Source organism: Myzus persicae, unplaced genomic scaffold (genome assembly GCF_001856785.1).
Source record: "Myzus persicae strain clone G006 unplaced genomic scaffold, MPER_G0061.0, whole genome shotgun sequence".
In the NCBI taxonomy this organism is placed as follows: domain Eukaryota; kingdom Metazoa; phylum Arthropoda; class Insecta; order Hemiptera; family Aphididae; genus Myzus; species Myzus persicae.
In genome coordinates this window covers 211,817-235,535 of record NW_019101267.1, presented here as the reverse complement: position 1 = coordinate 235,535, position 23,719 = coordinate 211,817, and the positions used below count along the sequence as shown (strand labels likewise).

Sequence of the window (23,719 nt, the reverse complement as noted above, 5' to 3'; positions counted from 1 at the left end):
ATAGGCACCTATACTTGACTGCTAGTAGAATTTGATGCATATTTTGCATATACAGCAATTACAATTTTCTTAACACATGCAATCTGTGTACAAGTTCTTTCAACAAAGTCCTCCAGCATAGATGATACAATCTTAATATTAGAAAAGTTATCTTCAATAATATATATATTTTTTTTTTTTTTGTACACAGATGACGCAATGATTATTAAATAATCTCAGTTAATCAAAAATAGTTTTAATAGTGTTAGAAGTTTTTAGAAAGTGCTTAAACTAAAGAGTTAACTAGTAAATAATAACTTTACTTTGGTCATGATATATAAAAAATTATATTACGCCTTCCCTATCGAGCCACTACCTAATTTCCCATAATAGAGAAAAATTGAGATAATTATTTGACTATTGAGGTAAGATAAACATTTAATTTGCAAATAGTAGTATAATTATTAATTAATAATTTTTACTACCATAATAGTAGGACTTTACACTCTGATTACTGTATTGTTTAGGCACCTTTATTAAATTTTTAAATTTTTAAGATACTATATTTATATTAATGTTCCATTTCAGTTTATTAATAACATATTAAATAGTTAATACTAAATATTAACTATTTTAAATAGTTCCATTTCTATGGCCAGAAGTCCCGTCTTATAGGTACTTTAAGGTTTCGTATTTTAAAATATATTGTAATATAGATTACATGTGTTAAGAAAATTGTAATTGCTGTATATGCAAAATATGCATCAAATTCTACTAGCAGTCAAGTATAGGTGCCTATATTATAAAATAAAAGATTTATTATACAATTTATATAATAATATGTTATTATATTATATTATATGAAATAATGCAATGTATGTATTTATTATAATGGATGATACGATATGATAACAACTTTGTTTTTGATAATAACAAAATGATAACGACGGTGGTGGTCTAATCGACTGCGTATAGACAGACCCCACCGCAACCGCGGTCTTCGGAGATAAGGTCGGTCCGACAACTTCTAACTTCTAACTTCTAACTCCTAACTATAACTCTAACCGTGACAGTGTGTGGTGACTACTGGCTATAAACACTACAGACGACTGCAGTGCACACTTCTTATTTATAGTTGAGAGTAAAGTTGTGACTAGCGAGTTGTGATCGTTTAGTATTTACTGATACCTTCACAGTACATGCGAACTAAGTAGGGCTGATCGAAGATAACATTTTATACTTAGGTAAAAAGAAAATAAGGAGGGATCGGGGATTTAATGCATTTTTATTTTTGCTGTACTGAACTTGCCAATTTTAGTATTTCTTTTGAACTATAACATTATGTAGTTTGATGATAGGTTGCTTTATTAAATTGAATAATTAACATGAAGTAACGACATTCGACAAACTTACTTATTTTACTGCTGTTTTCTTTCCTCTTATTTATGATTTAAAGTAAACAACAATTTTCGATTTGAATGTTACTATTTTAAGCGTTGCGCAACAAATAGAAATTATATTGGTGCTAAATATATTGTGGGGACTGACTACTGAGGAGCGCACAACACATTAATATTTAATATACGGTTACTAAATGCGAAGACGCAATATAAAAATAAAAAAATATTGATCGGCGTTCGGCGACAATTTAATTCGATATTTACCAGGATATCGTGCCGATATTGACAATAGTTGCAGGCGTCGTGTACTCTTGTAAATTTGTAAACTCGATGTCATAAATTGGTCGATTTAATCTTTGCACTACAAAATAACTGTAGTTGATAAAATGTTAAAATAATTACTAGGACACTAGGTGGTACCTGCTAAGAAGTAGTAACGTCATAATTATCTTTATTTGCTACTGAAAAATGAGTAGGCTGACAGTGCAAAAAAAAAACCAAAAAAATATGTGGAATGCTCATATTATATTACGATTACATATTAATTATTGTACCATTAATACCAAATAGCGTGTTTAACAACAGGTTCGTTATTTAAAACGTTTATAGCAAAAAGAACGCTTGTCGTGCACTAAAAATCAATTACATCGTAAAAATCGTGTACCTATTACATATTACCAGTGTCCAGTGAGTTTAATGGCATGAAATTATGAAATAATATTTTATTTTATTTTATTATATTATATTACCAGTTATCTTTCGATATTAATTTAAATTTAAAAAAAAAATTAAATTATGCAATATAAAAATAATTTAAGACATTCCATTGCCCGTAGATTATATATTATTAATTTACAAATTATGATGTGAATGCCTAAGATAAAAAAGTGCCGACTGCCTAGTAATAAATTATTGTATTGTACTTAATAGTTAAGCTGCAGGTATATTGATGTATACTATTTATGAATAGGTATCTAAGTACAATAAGTTATTACAAATCTATTAATAACCATTGCCACCGATCTCAACTTTCAAGAGGGGTAAAAGCCCCATTCATTATTATTTAATTTTAATAATACGTTAATGTGATGACATATTCTTATAGTAAATACTTACATATTTTTTTTAAAAACAGAAAATGTCATGAACTACAGCAGACAGAGTATTAGATATTGATTTTCGGTGTACCTCATCATGAGTAAGTCACTGTATCAAATATTCTAATGGTTATTAGAATAATATTATGTTCAATTTTAATTCAATGATAAATTGTATAGGTATACGGTGTAATTATTCTAAGCTTAGGACTAGGGGGTGGATGGTCGGATGTATCTGCAATCACCATTCGACATTTATGTTCAATCATTGTTAATTTTGTATTAAATTTATTATAATAATTTTAGTGTTTCATAATAATTTGGTAGGTTGACGTTGAACTAATGTACCAACTACCAGTAACATAACGTATTATAACTATTTAAAGTTAATGGTGATGTATTTACGTAGAACATAGATGGTGTGTTATATTGTGAATTGATTCGTTGCATAAATAACTTAAAATTAGGCTAAATATTTTGAGCTCCCTCATTATATATGTACCTATAGAAAATAAAACAAAATGTGTGTTTTCGATTTTTTTTAAATTCTGTAAGAAAACATAAGAGGAATCTTGTGTTACATTTTCAAGCTTTTATTATTTATATTTTATGTTGAGAAGCAGAAAATTTCAATATGTATACAAAATCTAATTAAGTTAATTCGTTGTGGTAATTCAATGGTTATATGAACGGAGTAGTGGACCGTGGACCCGTGCATTTTCCGAAATAGATATATTATGTACTTATACTATTATATAGCCAGTAGGACTTGGCAATTCACAATTCACACAAGTATAACACTTTTCACATTTTTAAATACCTAGTTGAAATCATGATTATCTATTCAGTGAAGTAGATAAGTGTTACCTATAACTTATAACTAATTCACTTCCTGCTAATATGAAATTCGATTTTTATAAAATATATACAGCCATACAGGTATAAATGAATAATTTTGGTACCTATAATTTATAAAAAAAATTTTAACTCTCAGAAAAATATTTTGTATTGAAATATTAAATTTTAAATGTGTGCTTACATCCAAAAAATATGAAACTTGTGTTACCTAATCATTAAGATAAAAATTATGAAAAATATTTTTTTTTTCAAAATAAGTTGTTTTTCACTGACTATATTATCTAAATATTTTTTTACAAAAAAGCTAATACCATCTTTCTTTGGAACTGAGTATTTATGGGCACCTTTAAAAAAATCGCCTTGTATATTTATAGTTAAATAATAACTTATTCAAATTTAACGATATTGTTCGTCCTCATTTTTCTTAACATCTAGATCCATACAAAAACAGGAACTGAAATGGTGTACCTATTCTAGTATTCTGAAATATTTAAAAATTAAATTTTTTTTTTTCTTAAGATATATACATTATACAATCTCAAAATTAAATTTGTGTATTATAATAGTAATATGTATCTAATCACTAATATATTCTTCGAGTTATAGAAGCCAAACTGTTTAGGTTATTGTATGATAGGTTAGGAAATGGAGAATATGTTATATTATTGTAAATTGGGCTCCCTGGTACTAGTAGTACTGAGTACTGACACAATTACACTTTTACAGTTAGATACTAATACTATGAAATTAATTATCTATATTTATATCATATACACCTAATAGACAATACCTATATAATATTATTCAATAGGCATGCCTACCTGGCTACCTAAGTTCTTTAAGAATCATTTGCGATTTGCGAACTAAACCACGAAAAATGATCGGTCGGATAATCTGAATATCTTATTATTTGCTTAACTCAACCTAGACATTATGTTTAATGGACGATACTGATATGATAAAGTTGGAAAAATTCAACCACACCACATAGGTTAAGTAGATATACGTCATATACAAATAATAGATTAAAATATTTGTATTGTTATTATTCTAGAATATTTAGAACTTTGAAAAATAAAATATATGCAATACTTGGGAATTCGCCATTTTTCAATGTCACCCCTTCCCAATCATATTTTTCTGATGCCAACATGCATAGGCATATTTATATACCTAAACAATTTAAATAACTTACAACAAAATAGAGGTAACTACCTATAGTAGTATAGTCTATACTATCTGCAGTTCGTCTAAATATGTCTATCAACAATTAAAATTTTTATAATAGTAATTTATTCTTTTACAGTTTAAAAAAAGATTTACCTACATCATTTCCAAACCTATTTTTAAAAATACATTTTATGATTCGCAATTTAATAACAATGATCAGAATTATTTTCATTAATTTATTATTCAGGTAATATACTCTGACTGAAAGCAAATAAAAATTTTAAAAATACTGTTAATTATTATATTTCAATTGTTGAATTATTTTAGTTGTACGTAGTACATACGTTTAAAAGAAAAAATATACAAACATTTATTACTGAGTTTCTCTAAACATATTAGCCTCTTAATTAGCCATTATTGGTGAATAAAAATTATTTATTTTAACGATATAAATTTCATAGGTACGAAGACAAATTAATAACAATTGATGACTGTTTTTTCTTATTCATGGTTTTTTTTTTAAATTATAAATTTGCGACAGTAAAATGTAATGCCAAGTGCTAAAAATAGATAGCATATGAAAAATAAAGTTATGAAAAAAATGGAGTTGATTATATACATATATTTTTTTATTATTTAATCGTGAACCATATTATATATGATGAATTATGGATTATGACCCAGGTTAGGTTAGATCCATAATATAGATCATTAATCAGAATAATAGCTGATGTTGAAAAAGTAACACATTTCTTTATTTTTCGTTCACTTATAACGATAGAAGGATTTGTTTAAAATAAAAAATACAATTTAACTCTATATACCTATGCTTGAAAAGTTGCAACTCATTTTTTATGAGCTTTTTAAGTTCAAATGTTGACCTAACCTAACCAAACGAAAAATTGCAAATTATTTTGTGTTAGAAATTTATAAAAATGTTTTTAGTTGTATTTAAAATTTGAAATTTTCATACAATATTCATCATAAGTTTACCTTTTACAAAAATAAAAAGTTTATACCGGAAAGCCAAATAAATTTTATACGAGCGTTTGAAGTTAAACAGTGGATATTCACATGTAAATTAACAAATCCTCATGACCTCATGGAATGATTTTTTTATTTTGTCATAATTCAAAAAATATTATTCAAAGGTACTTTTACTTTTCACCAATTATTTATTTTATCATTTTCTATACATGAAAAAAATTTTCAAAAATTTTTGACTAGCTTTGAGTTATTATTGTAGAGATTAAAAATCTTTTGGGAATTTACATTTTAGACGACAAAATATATTGTATTCATAATAATCATATATTTATGAGGTTGTTGGGTCGTATCGACGTTTTTTAGTATGTACCAAAAATATGATGGCTTTAATTCAAAATAAATCGCTCTAGAATGATTAGTGAACAAAATATAACTTAGAATAATAAAGAGGATAAGTATTTTCGACGGCACCACGCAGATTTTATTCGAAAAATTAGTTTTTAAATAAGTTGTTGTCATTTGAAAATATTTAAATAATTAAACTTCTAAATTATTTATTTTTTACTTTAATAATATAATATCAATAATAATATTATGGTTTTTAATGTTGCCTAATAACTTACAATGTTATTTAAATCAGCTTTATTCACTACGTGTCAACGTATGTTCAACGTAGGTGTATACTTGCCATATAACTTTCCTATAATGAGTATCATTAACGCATTTAATTTGGAGTTATTAATAATGGATTTTAATTGTTTTTTTTTTTTTTAATTAATTTAATTATTTTTTATTTGTTTTTAAATGTTTAGGGACTAGTCCATAAAAAATTAATACTCAACAATTATATCAACACGTGTTAGTTTGGTGAAATATAAAAAAGTACAGGTTACTAACAAGACGTCAATTGTCTCGTAAAATAAAATTAATGAAATTTCGAATTCGATAAGTTATAAGGAAAAGTAATTTTATGTCACAGACCACAGCTATAAAGATGTTAATCACTAATAAGTAATAGTTGGAAAAATAATTAATACTGTTATTAGTTATTACTTAAATTGTAGATAAAATATGTGATGCTAATTGCAAGGTACTATTATGTGTACCAGGTGCCTATATATGACGTATCATGATTCATGGTTTAATCATTAAACGATGACATTAATTACAGTTCATCGAAAATATCATTTTAGTAAGTATTTAGATCAATCACAGTTGTATAGAGCAATATAATCAAAATAACAGATTACAGATCCCAGAAAGCAGATTGACTACAACTATAATTCGGTGTGCCGTCATGTCGGCCGATATTTATATTTAAACTTTTATTTTTCATTTTTGTTTCATATTTATATTGCGTCGGTAATTAGTCTGGTAGCTAGAGAAAAAATGTTATACCTCAAAAAATAATGGATCGAGTCTGAGACAACCTTTCCGGCCACCATCAAAGACCTCCTTATTGGAATGTATGCATTATATATTTAATGATCTTGCAAAATATAGTCATATATATAGGTACTTTAAGTCTTGATCACTCAAAAGCTTAAAATTGAATCTGAAGGTTGAAAGATGTATCTACTTATAGATGTACGTATACAGTATACCTAGTAGTATAACTGCAGGATAATAATGCGTATAATTTAATATACATATATAATTACAATTAATTGGGATTATAGAGTTATAGAACTTAATGGGCACTAATTGGCTATAGCCGATAGCATATAACTATATACGTAAAAGTATAAGATTGATAAAGTATATTTACTATTTTTATCCTCACTATATAGACACATCGATTGTTTAGTTGTTATGTTATGTTATTGTATTCTATATTTTTCTTTCCATCTGTTGGAATAAATAAATAAATATAGCATAATGAGTAGTGTTTTTAAACATTGTTAATTTATGAAAAGTTCATTCCTATTATCTATTTAGAACTTATAAAAAAGAACTTAGAATATACAAACTACAGAGTATTATAAAAAAGGTTAATGTGAACTACTATAGCTATGTTATGTTTAAAAAGCTAAATTATTTATCGGAGGAATCTCTGAAGTTTTTGAAAAAACCCTAGCCCATGTCCTAAAATCTAAATGAATCTGCTCCACTCAACATCCACTGGAATACAATTTAGAGCCATTAGAAATAAACTTTAGAGTATGAGTACTTACTACTTACACAAATTTAACATAAATAATATTAACATTAAACTAATATATTCTCTTCTGTCATTTTATACTTAAATTTGGGTTTGAAAACTATGGTCTACAAATGAGCAAATTAATACTTTTTTTTTAAACACATGTGAAACAAAAAAAATATTATTGGTTACTTTTTAGAAATATAATAATATTATATTTAATGTTGGTGAACTATTTTTGTACCTATCTAAATGAAAATAGTGATTGTGTAAGTAAGTATGCGGGTTTATGATAATAAGCTTGATTAATGAATATTATTATATTTAAAAATATAATAATATTCATTTATTCATTATTTACCTATTGAGTTAACTATAGTTTAAGAGTATCTAATAAGTAGTATGTAACACGTATACAATGTATATATCTATAATTTAAAAGTTGTATAATATATTATAGAAATACCACAGTACCACAACAAAGACAGCTTACACGTTATCTGGTGTAAAGTGGCCTGTAGCCTGTCTTAACCAATTTAATGAGCTTGATTATAAAACAGAGTATAAAAGTAGTATTAGGATAACGATATAGTAGTATTAAAAGTAAGGAAATAATATTTTATCATGTACCTATCCCTATTTGTATATTTATAAGTATTAGTTTCAAATTAAAAACCAAGTTTATATTTCTATTTTTTATCAGCTAGGTACCTATTGAACTAAAGAATTAGGTACCTTATTTGTCCAACTTGTGCATTTGGTCATATTTAAAATACTTATCAAAATATTCTCAAACCTATTTAACATTTGTATGAGCATTTCCAATGCCTCATTTTTCATATTCCTTCAATTCTGCAGTTTTAAAAATCTTGTTTTTCATACCAATTTCTGAGGTGAACAAAGTAATGTGAAATACATGCAGCTTTTTTCATTTGAATTTCAAAATGGAAGTCAAAATTGATGTATGAATATGAAATACTCTTCATTTGTTTGAAAGAATTCTAAATGAACATTCTACAACTGTTTTTGGAAATTGAGTTTTTTCAAAAAACCCTTTGGCCATAAATCATAATTATGTAGGTGCCTAACTAACTAATCATTTTCTGTAGGTATGAACACTTCTATTGTGCTGTAATATGAATAATCACAATTTTTAATAATACAATATGTTTGTCCGGCTGCATCTAAGTTGGTTCCGAAGATAGTAACACAACTAAGTTTTGAACTAATAGGGTACAGGTAAATAAAGAAATTAGTCCAAATTAGGTTCGTATTCTAAATCGATTTTGGATTTTACGAGAGATGGGGAGGGGGGAAACATTTTGGAATTGTGGTTACGAATTTGTACAAATTACTGTCCAATTTGTACTGATGTGGTTTTCAAGTCGAATTTCAAACATTCGTGTACCAAATATCTGTGGTCATGACTCCTGGTCCAGCACTGGATTACCCATTAGGGAAATGGGCACTCGTCTAGGGTTAAGACTTTAAGAGATCCCACACTCCCACTCGTTATAGAAGCCCCATAAAAACGGAAAACCATTTTTGTACTATACATTTCATTTATGGATTAGCAGATCAAAAGTCGATATGAATATTACTGTATTGTATGCAGTAAAAAATACTTTTTGGATTTTATGAATCATAATTACTTGGTATTAGATAGGCAATATTAATTGTGTATTTGTAGTGTATTATTTGGCGGTGACGACGCGGCTACGAACATTACAGTCGTGCGTTGCATGTTTTCAATTTTCATTGTCCGCCGTTAATATTTAATATTCAATTCTTTTAAAGTAAGCAGTTTAAAAATCGTTTTTTCTTAAAAGGTAAGTAGAAAAATAAAAACATTTTTCTGTACATTTATAAGAGTTTTAATGAAATAATTAAATGAACATTGTTTTATTTATTAAAATAGCCCCCCCCCCAATATTTTCAATTAATTTCTGCCGATGCTATCTATCCATCTAGTATCTATATTCTAAATATTAAACACAAATATACAATAATATATTTATACAAACATAAACTACATTAATATATACTATATAGGTGTAAATGAGAAATTTATTTTGTTTGTAACAGCTTAATCTTGAAAACTATTTACTGGTACGGATAGATCATTATCGATGATCGATTTCAATTAAAGTTATTTGTGTAGGATTGGTTTTAGCTTTTTGTATCATTCTGAGTTAACCACTTTATACATAGGGGCTATTTAATTAATATTTAAAGTAGGAGGTAATAGATGATGGTCAATGAAATTAAATTTTGACATTTTAAAATAATTTATTTTTTAAAGATTATTTTACCAAATTAAAAACAGATGGCTTACTTATTAATTACTTTATTATTATTCAGTTATTCTCTTAATATTTATTATTATATTATTACTTATTACTTATTAGTAATAATATTTTATTATTTGTAGTTTAGACAAAATTATTGTACTGCAGGATATTTAGGTACCTACCTACTTATGAGAAACCTCGTTTTAAAATAAAACTAATATCATATTATTCTCAAATATATAAACTATTCTCGCTTATGAAAAATATCATCGAAATTCTAATCTCAGGCTTTCATACAAAAGTACAAAACTATTATGGATTTACTATAAAATATGTTTAAGTTGAACATCAAATCATTTTTACTGCTCCTGAGGCCTAATAAGGGTGATGAACACTAACACACATGGTAAAATTAATTAACTCATCGCCCCGCCCAGAATATAAAATTAATTGAACGCTCTACTTTTGTATGTGATTATCAAAAAACTAATCCACCAATCTTTTAAATTTATATCTTATACAATCATTTATAGAGTTACTTTCAGAAAGGTAGTATCTTATCTTACACTGCCGATTGTCAGTACAACAGTACATACATATACAGAGTGAATCACCAAGTACATTTTTCTTGTAACAATTTGTTCAAATTCGGAATTATTCAATTGTTATATATACCTGTTAGCTACATCATATAATATGTAAGGACCATATTTTCAAATATTTAGATTTTTATACCATTTTAAAATATTGTTTTGATAATAAATGATAACGACTTCTTTTGATTCTGGGCAAATATCTTTGTATAATATTAATAATCAGTACTATATAATGTACGCTTATTGGTTTTCAAATTGTGTGTTCCGAAGACACTTTTTAATGTAAAAAAATTATTCAAAGTCGTATATTTTTTTATAACTCAGAAACTACTCATTCTAGTAAAAAAATAAAATAAAATAATATTGGATTGAACAATTAAAAAAAAAAATTAATTCAGATAGGTACATCAACATTTTCAAAAAATCATCTGCTTATAGCACAATTAAAAGTAAAAAAGGTTCGTTATCATTTGGAGAAAATAATTTTTGAATAGCCTCTAGAACTTAAATAGTTAAATCATATTATACTGGTATACAGTACCTATATATATATATGCTATTATGATCTAGGCACAGGACTTTCCTTAAATATTATTAAAAATTCAAATAATTAAAATTGAAAATATGGGCCTTAAGTCAACGTAGATACTAAAGTCTAAAAGTTCCGAAAAACCAAATTTCAATAACTTCATTATTAAAGGAAAAATAGTGGTTGGGTAATACTTGATGAATTACGATGATTTATTGAAATGCCTGTATACTGTAAGCTGTAATAAAAATATCACTTGAACAAAAATTATTCTATTTTGGTCGTGTATATACTAATATATTTTTACCTACATAGTGCATCCTACACGGCTACATAATTGGGTAATGGATAAACATAAAAAAAATACCATGTACGTATTTTATGTAGGAACGTGTATATATTTATTTATCCCTATCTTATCTAACACAACTATAGGCCGCATAAAAACTTGTTTCAAAGAATGCATAATATTCTAAAATGTTGATTCCTTATTCTCTTTAACAATATGATTTCGTAAACAATATTTGAAAATGATCTGAATATCTGAATGATACATTATTATGTATATTAATACCACATTGACATGGTTATCTCCGGTAGACATTCGTGATTAGTATAAATGGTTAAATATATGCCCACTTATAATCCATACTCCACTACTTCGTAGATAAATTTAGATAGATACTTTTTGTATTTTAGGTAAATGAAAATAACCTTACTAGTTTTCACAGCTGATTGTAGCTTATATATTATTATAATCTGTGATTTAACTATATTATACTGATAATATAGCTTATTGACATTCCACATTTGGCATGCTACTGTCTAAAATATTTAGGTAGCCTCTGATTTAGCCTACATAATACATATATAGGTACCTAATATATCACCATAAGTAGATATTCTATATACCTAGCTAGTATAGTCTGTGTTGTTGTGTGAAACGTGTTAAATATTTATTTATTTTAATAATATATCGATACATATCATACATAAAGTGTGATGTTAACTGTCAGAAATTGCACATTCCAGACAACCAATATGAAGCAATTTCGCCATTTTCTGATGCTAAAAAATAATCTCTTGTATTAAAAAAATGTTGTTTATTATAACTTAAACAAAAATATTTGTAGTGTAAAATACCTCATTTTTAATTGAGCTGTGAAGTAGGTACCTATATAGTATATATTATAATCCGAGGATAATTAGGGAGATTGATTTTCTTGGAATATTTTTAATTTACATATTCCTCGATTCATGTTTGTTAATATGAGAGTTATCAACGTTTTCTCCTTCATATTCTTAGAAATGTATACAGAGCTGTGTCTGTGAAAAGTGTTGTGAATGTTATCGTATTAATGTGAACTGTGAAGTGCATTTTTAATTATTTTAGTTGTATCAAATACGATAACATTTAGAGTTTAAAAAATGTATTATACTATTAGTAGAAAATTTGTAACGTATCTATAACAATTGTATCATAGGAAGCCACAATATGAACAAAATGGGGAAGTACTTTCAGATGTGTACCCGAGACCTAGTGCACTAGTACCCACGATAAATCATTGTGCACAAAAAAAATGATTCTGAGCGAGACGAGCCTAACCTAACCTTGAACTATAAATTTGAAAATCCTTAGACTTTCACAACACAAACCACACGAATGTTATGAATTATACACGTGTATCCCTGCAGAAGTTGGGAATTTGGAATGTTTCATGTTTACACATAATATGATGCCAAAATAAGAAAATAGGAATGCATCAATGGTGCAATTTGTCCATCATTGAAATAAAATTTAAACAATTTTCACCGTCAAAGTCGGCCAACACGAAATATAAAAAGCAGTAACTAAACCAATTTGTATTATAAAAAATAATAATAGTATATTGAAAGCATTTGTGGTTATGGTAGCTAAGTAAAATGGTTAGGTAACTAGTAACTACCTACCTACCTATAATCACAGTTAAAGATAAAACTGATGAAACCTTACGACTTGTGACCACGATTAAAGATATAATAAAGATATAATATCTTTAATCGTGCTTGTGACATCTGATATTATCATTTTTAACCTCCTAAAACTTAAATCCTCTTAGTACCTATAAATACAGAATAAATAAAATGTTGGTAATTATTTTTGTAAATTACATATTAATTAGGTCTGAGATTTTAATGCACTAAAAAGAATGTTTTTGAGATTTCTGAATAATGCACTACATTTTAAACGAATTTATTTTTTATAATTTCACTATAAATTCTGATACAAATTTGGTAGGTAGGTATATCTTAATGATAACAATGGACAATGGGCATGTATTTGAAAGAATTGAAAAAACTGATCGTTTTGAACATCTATGGAAAAAACAATTATTTCAATAAGTCATTATTATTTTTTATAGCTTTAGAATTTAGATCATATACCTATTAATTCTTTACCTTTACATACCTATAGTTGTTCAAGGCATTATATCGTATGACTTATACTATACTATACAAGCAATGAATGAATGGAAAGCGTAACATATTATAGATTTAGGACGCTTTTTGATTACTCGATTACTCGTACGAACGGTAATGCGGGGTAGCAGGGTAAGTTATAATATAGAAATATATAGATTATTGTATTTTTTCGTAAAGATAGTCTACATCACTGCGGGTTGTTGTTACGCAGCCCACATGGCCACATGTTGTAATATATTGCAGTAGTGCAGTACTCGTCTACTTTTTTTTTTAGTAGTATATAAGGTCTATGGTTCAAGGTATCTACTTCAGGGGATCAAAAGTAAAAAAAGTCTGCTATCTACGGACTTCTGTTAGGTCCTTATAAAATTTTCATTGAGTAAGTCCAAAGGCGTCCTCAGGAATTTTGAATGGGGGGGGAGGTGTTTAACTTTTTTATATAATATAATCAATATACATTATTATCATATGTTAGTAATAATAGTACATAAATATTTGTCAACCGTCTATTTGGAAGGGAGGGGGGGACTCCTTGGTTTTAATTTCCTCAAAATTTGAACATAAAATGTCTGTAAAAAATAACTTTATATTTTATGAGAATCATTGGTTAAATTTTCAATACTTAATAAAAATTGAACATTTTTCCTATCATTTTTAACCATAGTAAATTTGAAAATATACGAGATTTTTATGAATGTTGTGAAAATTTGAACTTTAAGTAGGTACTTAAAAAAAAAATGAAAGAAAACGGAAATTATTACGGGAAATCGATTTTTATCAATTTTGGTTTATGATGTAACTCTTATAAAATGTTTAAATCTACATTTCCTATTCAAATTTGATAAATTATTGTGACTCGTGCTGAATTATTTTAAGGCATAATATGAAATGTTCGTTTATTATTTGTTTTTTTAAGGTAATGTCGATAAAAAATTGTTCGCTCGGCCAAAAAGCTTGAAAATGTAATACAAGGTTCCTTGTAAGTTGCTGTTAGTGGAAGTTAAAAAAAGTTGAGAGTAAATACGTTAGCGTTTGAATTTAGAATTTTGACAAAATTCGTAAAAATCAAGAAAATTAGCAAAATAATTTCGAGTTAGAATTTCATAAAAATTTTCTTTTTATATCTAAGATATCAGAATTTAATACAGAACTCTTTATAAGCTTATCTACCTTTATAAAAAAAAAAAAATTCCAACCGGAAAGTAAAATAACATTTTTATGATCGTTTGAAGTTTAAATTTTTACCACATTGGATATTCACTCGAAATTTCACATACAGTGATTTTCTTATTTTGTTGTAATTCAGAAACGAATAACTGTAGACACTTGAATATTACACCATATATTTATTTCATCAATTCATGGACTTGATAAAATTTTTAAAATATTATGACTCGTTTTGAGCTGTTTATGGATATTTTCAATTTTCAATTTATTTTTAGTTTTTTTTTTCTATAAATGTCAATAAACTTTGATTTGTTGGGTAAAAAATGGCGATTTTTACCCAATACAATTTAATACAAAGCTCTTGATATATTTGTACAATATAAGTTGAAAAATATTAAAATTACATATGCATGATTTTATTTTATAATCATTTGAAGTAAACATTTGACAAAATGTATCAAATTTAAAATTTAAAACAATGATCCATGTAACTATGTTACTTATACAAAAAACTTAAGACTAGGTACCTAAATACTGTACCTTATATTTTTTACTACAGTTCTTTTATATTATATCACGCTTATTAGTTGTTAGCCTAGTTTAGTAGTGCACAAATGTATATAATAAGCTTTCGTATTCTGAAATATAATATATAATATGTGGACATGTCTAAATTTATAAGTTATAAAATGTACCTTTCTAATCCCGATCTACAAATTACAATACAATTTTTATTTTTTATTTTTTTTATTAGAAATAAACAATCAATATAGTTTATGTACAATTCGTTTATGTGGTAAGAGTAATAAGTACCCAATAACATAGACGTGATTACGTGAAATGTTGAATAAGAAGGCAAGAATCAACCCATTGATAAATTTACACTTGATAAATTATATTATAATAATTAAATAATATATGTAGTGTTCATTTTTTTACAGAATAAGTGAAGTATTTAATTTAAGAATATGTATGTAAATAATGTGTCAATAGTTAGGTAGGTGTCTATATCTAAGATATTTGTGTCAGAGAAGGAAGTACCTACCTACGTATTTAAAACTTTATTAATTGAGTTCTTTAGTTTTAATATTTTTGTTTCTACAATCTGAATGGATTAAAAAATGGCGTTTTTACAAACGTTTTTTTGATAGATTTTAAAATCACATTGACACACTAAAAAAATAACCTTCTCACTCCCTGGAAATCCACAACGTAGACTCAAAAGGAAATAGTGTCGTGATCATTTAAATTAAATATCCCTCCTTAATTACTCTAAACATCACGTCAAGTAAGTGCCACTAATGGGTGGCTTCTTATTCAAGCAATCCATGTCTTAACTATTATCCCATACGCTTATTGTACAAAATGTATAGATTGTGTATGTGCACTTGTAAAATAAAAAAAACATTTTTGTTTGTGGTTGGTGTACCTATTAAATATAGCTAAACTACCCTTACTTTTTTTCCTTTTGAACTAGAAGAACCTTGGGGAGGGGGACTGTGTTACCATTAATTGCAGTTCTCAATTTAAGTTTTATCTGTCTAGATTGTCTTCTTGAACAATGGTCTACAATCAGCCACTCACAAAGACTCGTTCACCTCATCTCCTTTCTTATCTCTTCTCTGGCTGGCTTATTGTAATCAATAATTTAAATATTATGGATGTTTGATGATGCTCCGCCGACCTGACGACTTCCCTCCAATAGGTTCACAGTTTCACCCAAAATGTTTAAGACCCACCACTGTTTAAAAACATATAGGTAATTCAACTATACTAGTCTAAATTCTTAACTATACAGCATACACCTAATATTGCGTAATATAATGTAGGTACTTATATCCTTATAATTTATATATAAAGGTAGGTGGTATATTGTATATGCCTATATCAGTATAGCTTATATCCATATCATTATCATTCAATGTACAATTGCTACAGTATTTTAAATGTAATATGTATTATGAGAAGAGATGTACAAGAGAAGCATTGGGAAATAGGTAGGTAGTAAAATAACTATACAAGCATATAAATAATTATTAATTTTTAATTTTAATTAATTAAAAATTAAGATATAAGTATCTTGTTAAATTTTTTTTTTAGTGTAATAAAAACACTAGAATCAATTAAATGTATCTATACATATTAATTTAAATTAATTTATAGCGAGTGCATCCATTTCTTGAGTGAATTGTGTTTGGAGGTTTGATAGTTTATTTTTAAGAGCAGCAACTCCCATCAGAACAATATTTTCAGGTTTTAATGATCCACAGCTTTCTACATTGAAGAAAAACTTATTTGGTTTTGCTCTCCAGTTGTATTGACCTTCTTGCTGATCTTCAGTAAGTTCTGAATATTCACTTTTAGGCCATTCATCTGGCTTTGGAAACAATGTGTGTCGCATTGTGTTATCTGGGTCATATTCAAAGCTTACACCAGTAGTTGGATTCCATTTAGCATGCTCCTTGCCAAATCCTTTTTTAGCAAAAGCTCTAATTTTTAATTCTTGTCCTTTACGCAATTTAATAATAAGTATATCATCTTTTTCACCATATTCATTAATATCACTATCTTGGTTCCTTGATGTAACTGGAACTACGCGTGGATTATTGCTCACCAAATCTGCAGTAGTTACGTGTCTAGTCATTTCTTCGGAACATTTGACATGGAGGTTGAACTCTACACTGCAGTCGTGACAGAAGTCTGAGCATGTACAATCTCTTGAGTACTGAAGGCGATCGACTATCTCATCTGATGTCAATGGTATGAGACCAATACGTGACGCTATAAATTCGTCACTTAACACTGTAGAATTACAATCTAGTTGGACCCAATCAATGGCTAATGTCGGTGTTTCGGCGATGAAAACTCTACGTAAGCTATTCGCAACGCTAAGATCAGTGTCTTCAATTTGAAATTTAATTGAGTCAGTAGTCAGTTCAGATATATGCACGGAAGGTTGATTAGCATACGGCATGTTTATTATTATTTTTTAACTTAAACACTGGTTCAAATAGCGTACCTTTGAGGCATTAACGGCAAAATTATTAAAGTAGTTCAAAAGTATAAACGTAATAAACGCGGAAACACCATAATAATTGTTATCTTAGTGACTTAGTTATTGAAGTAATCAAGTAAACAACTACTAGTAGCAAACCGAAAAATAAAAGATCACGGTTGTAAACTTATAAATAATTGTAAAAGTCCGACGAATGTACAAATAAATTAAAATTTTAAGGTTATGTTTTTAATAACCATACCATAATGTTATCAATTTTTCACATTGTGCTTGTGACTCGTGAATCGTGATAAAAATTTTTTGAAGTGGACTCCACTACGTCTTATTCAGCAGTCTTGAATTCGTAAACTATATATACCCAGTATACACGGAATTCTTAAAAATATAAAAACATTAGATCATATCAACATAATCTCTTGAATGGTGAGTCGTGTATAAGTCATAATCGTGAAAACGAAGTGAGTACCTAGGTAAACGCTTATATTTGGCATTCGAATTTGTCAATGATACAAGTACAGTATATACATTTTTCAGAACAATACAATCGAATCGCAAAAGGGCAAAGGCAAATTTGTGACTTGAGTACTAGTAGGAAACTAGGAAGTCCTATAAACTTATAATTATGGGGAAGTTGAATGTGGCTATGCTCCGTTATTTGACACGGGAAGATTTTAGAGTTTTGACTGCTGTGAGTATTATTAAATGTTATAATATTTATTAAACACTCAATGAAAATATGTATTAGTCATGTTTATGTATGTACTAAATAGATTGAAATGGGAATGAAAAACCATGAACTAGTTCCAGCTACATTGGCTGCTTCAATTGCAAATCTACATCATGGCGGCGTGCACAAAATCTTAAAGGAACTTTGTAAACATAGACTGTTGTCATATGAGAGAGGAAAACATTGTTAGTATATTCGTTAGTTTTATTATTGTTAACTTACAAATTTACAATATCTACTAAGCTCGTAATTTGGTTATTTAAATACTATTTCGTTGAAATGTAATTCTTTGAACAACCTCTAGATCTAGAAGATTAAGATATTATATTTGATAAGAATTCTTATGAAAATTATAAATCAAGCATAGAAATAATAGATACAAAATAAAAAACATTCATTACTATTGTTTATATTTAATACTACTGGAAATTTGTTCATTTGGTGAACTGTTCGGTTAACAAATTCTGATTGCACCACCATTCTTAACTTGTTGAAGTATTGAAGTATCCAAAAAAAAAAACATCAATATTCGTAATACTCAGTAAACTGGAGTGATGTGCGAATTTGTAAAATTGTTAACTTTGAAACTAAGTCTTATCAACAGATTCTGGTTGCACCATTTTAATTAAATAATTAATATAAGTAAATTTCAAAAAATAATAAAAATTTCTTGAGGTAGTAAAGTGTATTTGTTTCTTATAATATCAAAATGTTACTAAAATTTGTGAAATCGTCCCATGGATTAACCAATTATTTAAATTCTACAGTTTTACAGGCTACATGTTCTCTATTTTTAGTACAATTTTTAATATTACTTTCCAGTAGTTTCATTGCTAAAATTTCTAAGTAAATATTTTTTGCTGACTTTGTCAGTGGATTGGATCCGTAATGTATGTTTTATCTTTTATTGCAACTATGTAAAACAGTTTATTTGAACTGAACTCAGATATTTTTGTAAACGTTTACTGTAGCCTTAATAAATCTTTATTAAAGGCGATTCTTAATCGAGAATTCTGATTGCCATAATTCTGCCTAAAGCTGCCTAGTAAGCAAAGTAGACCCACCATTGGTTTTTTAGAATTGTTTCAAATTTTGTTTTAGTGACACACCACTTAACTTTGTTTTTTGTCTATTTCAGTATTTTATAGAGCAATAGGTAGAAACTTTTTATATCACATTTTAGAGTTACAATTCTTCTTTTTAATATTCTTTCAGAATTGTATTTTTTTTGTTGCATTTTTTTTTTGTTTTGATCAACATAATAATATCTTTTTATTTTGTACACATTTTAAGCTTATTAATTTGTCATTAATAATGTTTTTATAGATATCTTCAATTTTTTAAAACAAAATAGAAGTCTTGTTTTTTGAAAAATTGACACACCAAATCACAATAATAATTTACCTAATCTACAACCTACCTTCATCCGACAATACACCTCCTAACTGGTAGACTGTTAAATTGCCTACAGTATATTTTTCCACATTTTATCTTTACAGCTTTGTATTTGTTATTGACCAGTGGTTCTCAAACTTTATTTTTCGTTTACCAATCATATGTATTATTAATCTGTCGCATACTACTTATGTCTATTTCCATGTGACCATGTTCAAACACAATTTAAAATATTCATTTAATTACTCTCCGTTCTATCACTTTGTGGTATTTTGTGTACCGTCATGTAGTCTTCCGCTTACCACTAGTGGTATGCTTACCATAGTTTGAAAATGTCTGTTATAGATTATAGCTAATATGCTCACAATAACCAATATTAAAAACTTTATCTACTATTGTTGGGAATAATTGAATCATATAAAATAATATTACCTATTAGTAGGTTACAATATGTTTGATCACAATTACTAATCGAGTTTGTTAATTTTAATTGTAGGACTCATTTTTACCACAATCCATTTTTGGTAGGTTAAAATGTGTTTTTTTTTATGACTTAATGAGCTTTTAATTCTACATTATTTCAGAGTTGCAAATGTATTATTAGCTCTATACTATATAACTATAAATAAAATAATGTTGTATACACCTGTTATATCATTATACATAAAAGGAATAATGTTTATGATGTTAGTAAAATCTGAAATGAAATTATATTTTTGTTGTTGTTGTTTAGATGATGGTTATAGGTTAACTAATACTGGTTATGATTATTTGGCACTGAAAACATTTACTGCACGTCAACTTATATCATCATTTGGTAATCAGATTGGTGTAGGTAAAGAATCAAACATTTATGTTGTTGCTGATCCTGAGGATAAACCAATATGTTTAAAATTACATAGGTATTCTTGAATATTTAACTTTCATAATTTAAAATATGAATTTATATTATACATTTTTTGTCGTTGTGTAGATTGGGAAGGACTTGTTTTCGTAATTTAAAGGAAAAACGAGATTATCATGCACATCGTCACAAGGCTGGTTGGCTGTATTTGTCAAGAATTTCAGCTACAAAAGAATATGCTTATATGGAGGCTCTATCAAAAAGAGATTTTCCTGTTCCAAAACCAATTGATATCAATCGACACTGTGTGCTTATGGAATTAGTAAATGGACATCCTTTGTGAGTATTTTACTTTTTTATATTCGAATATTAAGAAATAACAGTAATTTTTTTTACACTAAATTTTCATTATTAAAATTATTTAGATCCCGTCTTTATGAAGTTGATAATGTAGAAAATTTGTATGATGATCTAATGAATTTAATTGTTCGTTTTGCTCAACATGGAGTTATACATGGTGATTTCAATGAATTTAATATAATGATTAATGATGAGGAAAAACCCATCGTTATTGATTTTCCACAAATGGTGTCAGTTACTCATGCTAATGCCAAAATGTAAGTATAGAAGTATTTTACCTACCTTGTACTGTATTTAAAAATTTGCTTGATCAAACAGTTGTGAATAACACACCCCGAGATGTTTTGACCATAATATTATTTATTAACACGGTTCATTATCCCGGTATGGGATAATTCTAACTGTTATAGCCTAGCAAATTTCTTATTTCTAATAAAATTTCCTGAGTTGCCTACCATAAATAATTTCTAAATGATTAAAACCTTTTATGACACTAACATCATTCAAAAAACCTTCCATCTAAGTTAGGCAAAAAACATGAACTAATGTAACCTCTAATGTGGCAAATCATTGAATTTTAACTTTTAAAAAAAATTATTTGATAGGTTTAACTTTTAAATAAAAAAATTCGTTTTTTTTTTGAATCATTGACTATTTTTTTAAGCGTCTTGGTACTTGCTTGTTATTGCCCTGCTAGTACACTGTATAAAAGTTGGGAGAAAAATCCACAACTGTTTTTTATGGCCCGCAGTAATGTTGTATTAGTGTGCTGTTATTGTTCCTGCATATTTAGCTCGTGATAGATTATCTATTTTAAGAAATATTTTAGGAAACACTACATTTTATATTATGAGTAGATTAAATATTATATCATTAGTATGTTGCTGGCTTTCGTTATTATACTACCTACTTCATGCAAACCAATAAGAAAAATAAAATTTAATACGATAAAATTAATTTTAGCTTAACACTTAGTTATTTTGAACAATGATACTGTCCATACTGGAATCACATTTTTATAAAAAAAATAATGTTACTAAAGTTAGTAAAATGTGTAAAAATGGCCATATAATGTTTATTAAGGGACTCTAATGGAGGTGTCAGAAAAGGGTTTAAGAGTTAATTATTGGTTAACTGGTTCTAGACTGCCAATATACACGAATGTCCATTTCATATACTTCTGGGTCCGATAAATGTCTTCTCAAAATGTATTATTATAATACATTTTCTAAATTCAAGTTTTATATATTAAATAATATTAAACATTGAAATATTTTTTTTAAATATGTACAGCATATATTTTTTGTTTTTATTGTTTATTTTATTATATATATTTTATAGCTGGTATAACAAACAAGTACCAGCTTCCTATGTCCCAAAAAATTAGGTTTTAGCACGTGTGAAGGTTTTTTGTTTGTATGATGATGTTTAATTTTAATTTTATTCGAGGCACGGTGCATAAGTAACCCACAGTCTTATAAATAAAAACATTTAGTATGTACAGATATCAATGTATATTCGTAAGTACATGATGGAACGCTTGTTGGAAAAACACAGTCTAATTATTAGTAATTACTTTCTTGTCTAACCTTATGTTTGTTGATAATTGCATCAATGTGTTGTTGAAATCCAGAAAATTTAAATTAAATTTCTTAATTCTTTATTCTAGGTATTTTGATAGAGATGTTAAATGCATCAGAGCATTTTTCAAAAAGAGATTTAATTATGAAAGCCACTTGTATCCATTATTTGAAGATATTGTGTAAGTGATGTTTAAAACCAAATTATTTTACTTGTACCATATTATTTTCTAATAATTTTTATTTTAATAATAGTCGAGAAGAATTTTTGGATGTAGAAGTATCAGCTAGTGGTTTTACTAAAAACATGGACCAATTTTTATTACATGAACTGGGTATGGTCGATAGTATCGAAGAAGAATCAGGAGAGGAAAGTGATTTTTATGAAAATGAAAAAGATGAAGTGGAACATTTAGCAGAACGAGTGGCTGAACTAATGAAAGAAGAGGCTTCTGAGGTTCTTGGCAACTCAAGTGTCCCGCTAGCTCAAAAAATGTCAGATAATGTAAAATCAGAATCTGAAGAATATGTATCATTAAGTGAAGATGATGATTGTGAAAGTGTTGCGTCATCAAAAGTGTGTTATTCAGATATTCATAGTGTTAGAAGTATGTCAACAGCAACAACTATACCACCAGAAGTAATTAGAGATAGAGTGAAAAAAGCATTAGCAAAAAGAGAAAGGGCAGCTGTAAGACATAGAAATCTTGCCAAAGGCGAAGCCAGTGCTGTAAATCGTCAAAGAAGAGATAACAAAGATACTATAAAAGATAGTTTTGGAATATGGGGTTAAATTTTTTTTCAGATACAATTTAGAAGTATGTTATAAAGTATATAATATAATTATATGTATATTGTATAATAAGATAATAATATTTTTTGTGCAAACCATTTTGAGTGCTTTTTGTTTTGAATCATAATTCCTTACCATTTGATTCACCATTGAAAAGAAAAACAACACAATTTTAATTAAAACTATATTCAAAGTATTTTACATAGGTTAATATATAAATGTTCACATCCAAGAATAAAAAATTCAAAATTCAAAATTGAATTTTTGAGAAGAAATTAATTTACTTAAAAGTAGCAACATTGCAATGATATAACTGTATTTTAA

At 27.3% G+C, this 23,719-nt stretch overlaps 2 protein-coding genes and 1 long non-coding RNA gene across 6 annotated transcripts; 1 reads left to right on the top strand and 2 right to left on the bottom strand.

Annotated features, from left to right (window-relative positions):
* Positions 1 to 851: 851 nt before the first annotated feature.
* Positions 852 to 1,974, bottom strand: LOC111028463. Its single transcript, XR_002603904.1, has 2 exons — positions 1,800 to 1,974; positions 852 to 1,740 (listed from the first exon to the last, which is right to left on the bottom strand). It is a non-coding gene; the product is annotated as an uncharacterized LOC111028463 (long non-coding RNA).
* A 14,804-nt stretch (positions 1,975 to 16,778) lies between these two features.
* LOC111028472 (DNA-directed RNA polymerase II subunit RPB3) lies at positions 16,779 to 17,868 on the bottom strand. Its single transcript, XM_022307125.1, has one exon. It carries the CDS (start codon positions 17,652 to 17,654, stop codon positions 16,833 to 16,835), a length of 822 nt encoding a protein of 273 aa, XP_022162817.1. The 5' UTR covers positions 17,655 to 17,868; the 3' UTR covers positions 16,779 to 16,832.
* A 101-nt stretch (positions 17,869 to 17,969) lies between these two features.
* Positions 17,970 to 23,485, top strand: LOC111028471 (serine/threonine-protein kinase RIO2). 4 transcript variants are annotated; one of them, XM_022307124.1, is made up of 8 exons: positions 17,970 to 18,119; positions 18,231 to 18,384; positions 18,467 to 18,608; positions 20,552 to 20,720; positions 20,792 to 21,001; positions 21,088 to 21,279; positions 22,692 to 22,784; positions 22,858 to 23,485. In XM_022307124.1, exons 2-8 carry the CDS (start codon positions 18,319 to 18,321, stop codon positions 23,393 to 23,395), a joined length of 1,410 nt encoding a protein of 469 aa, XP_022162816.1. In that variant the 5' UTR covers positions 17,970 to 18,119; positions 18,231 to 18,318; the 3' UTR covers positions 23,396 to 23,485. The 4 variants fall into 4 exon arrangements, with proteins under 4 accessions (XP_022162816.1, XP_022162813.1, XP_022162815.1 ...); XM_022307121.1 differs by having other exon boundaries at positions 17,970 to 18,154; XM_022307123.1 differs by having other exon boundaries at positions 17,970 to 18,154; positions 18,215 to 18,384.
* Positions 23,486 to 23,719: the final 234 nt, after the last annotated feature.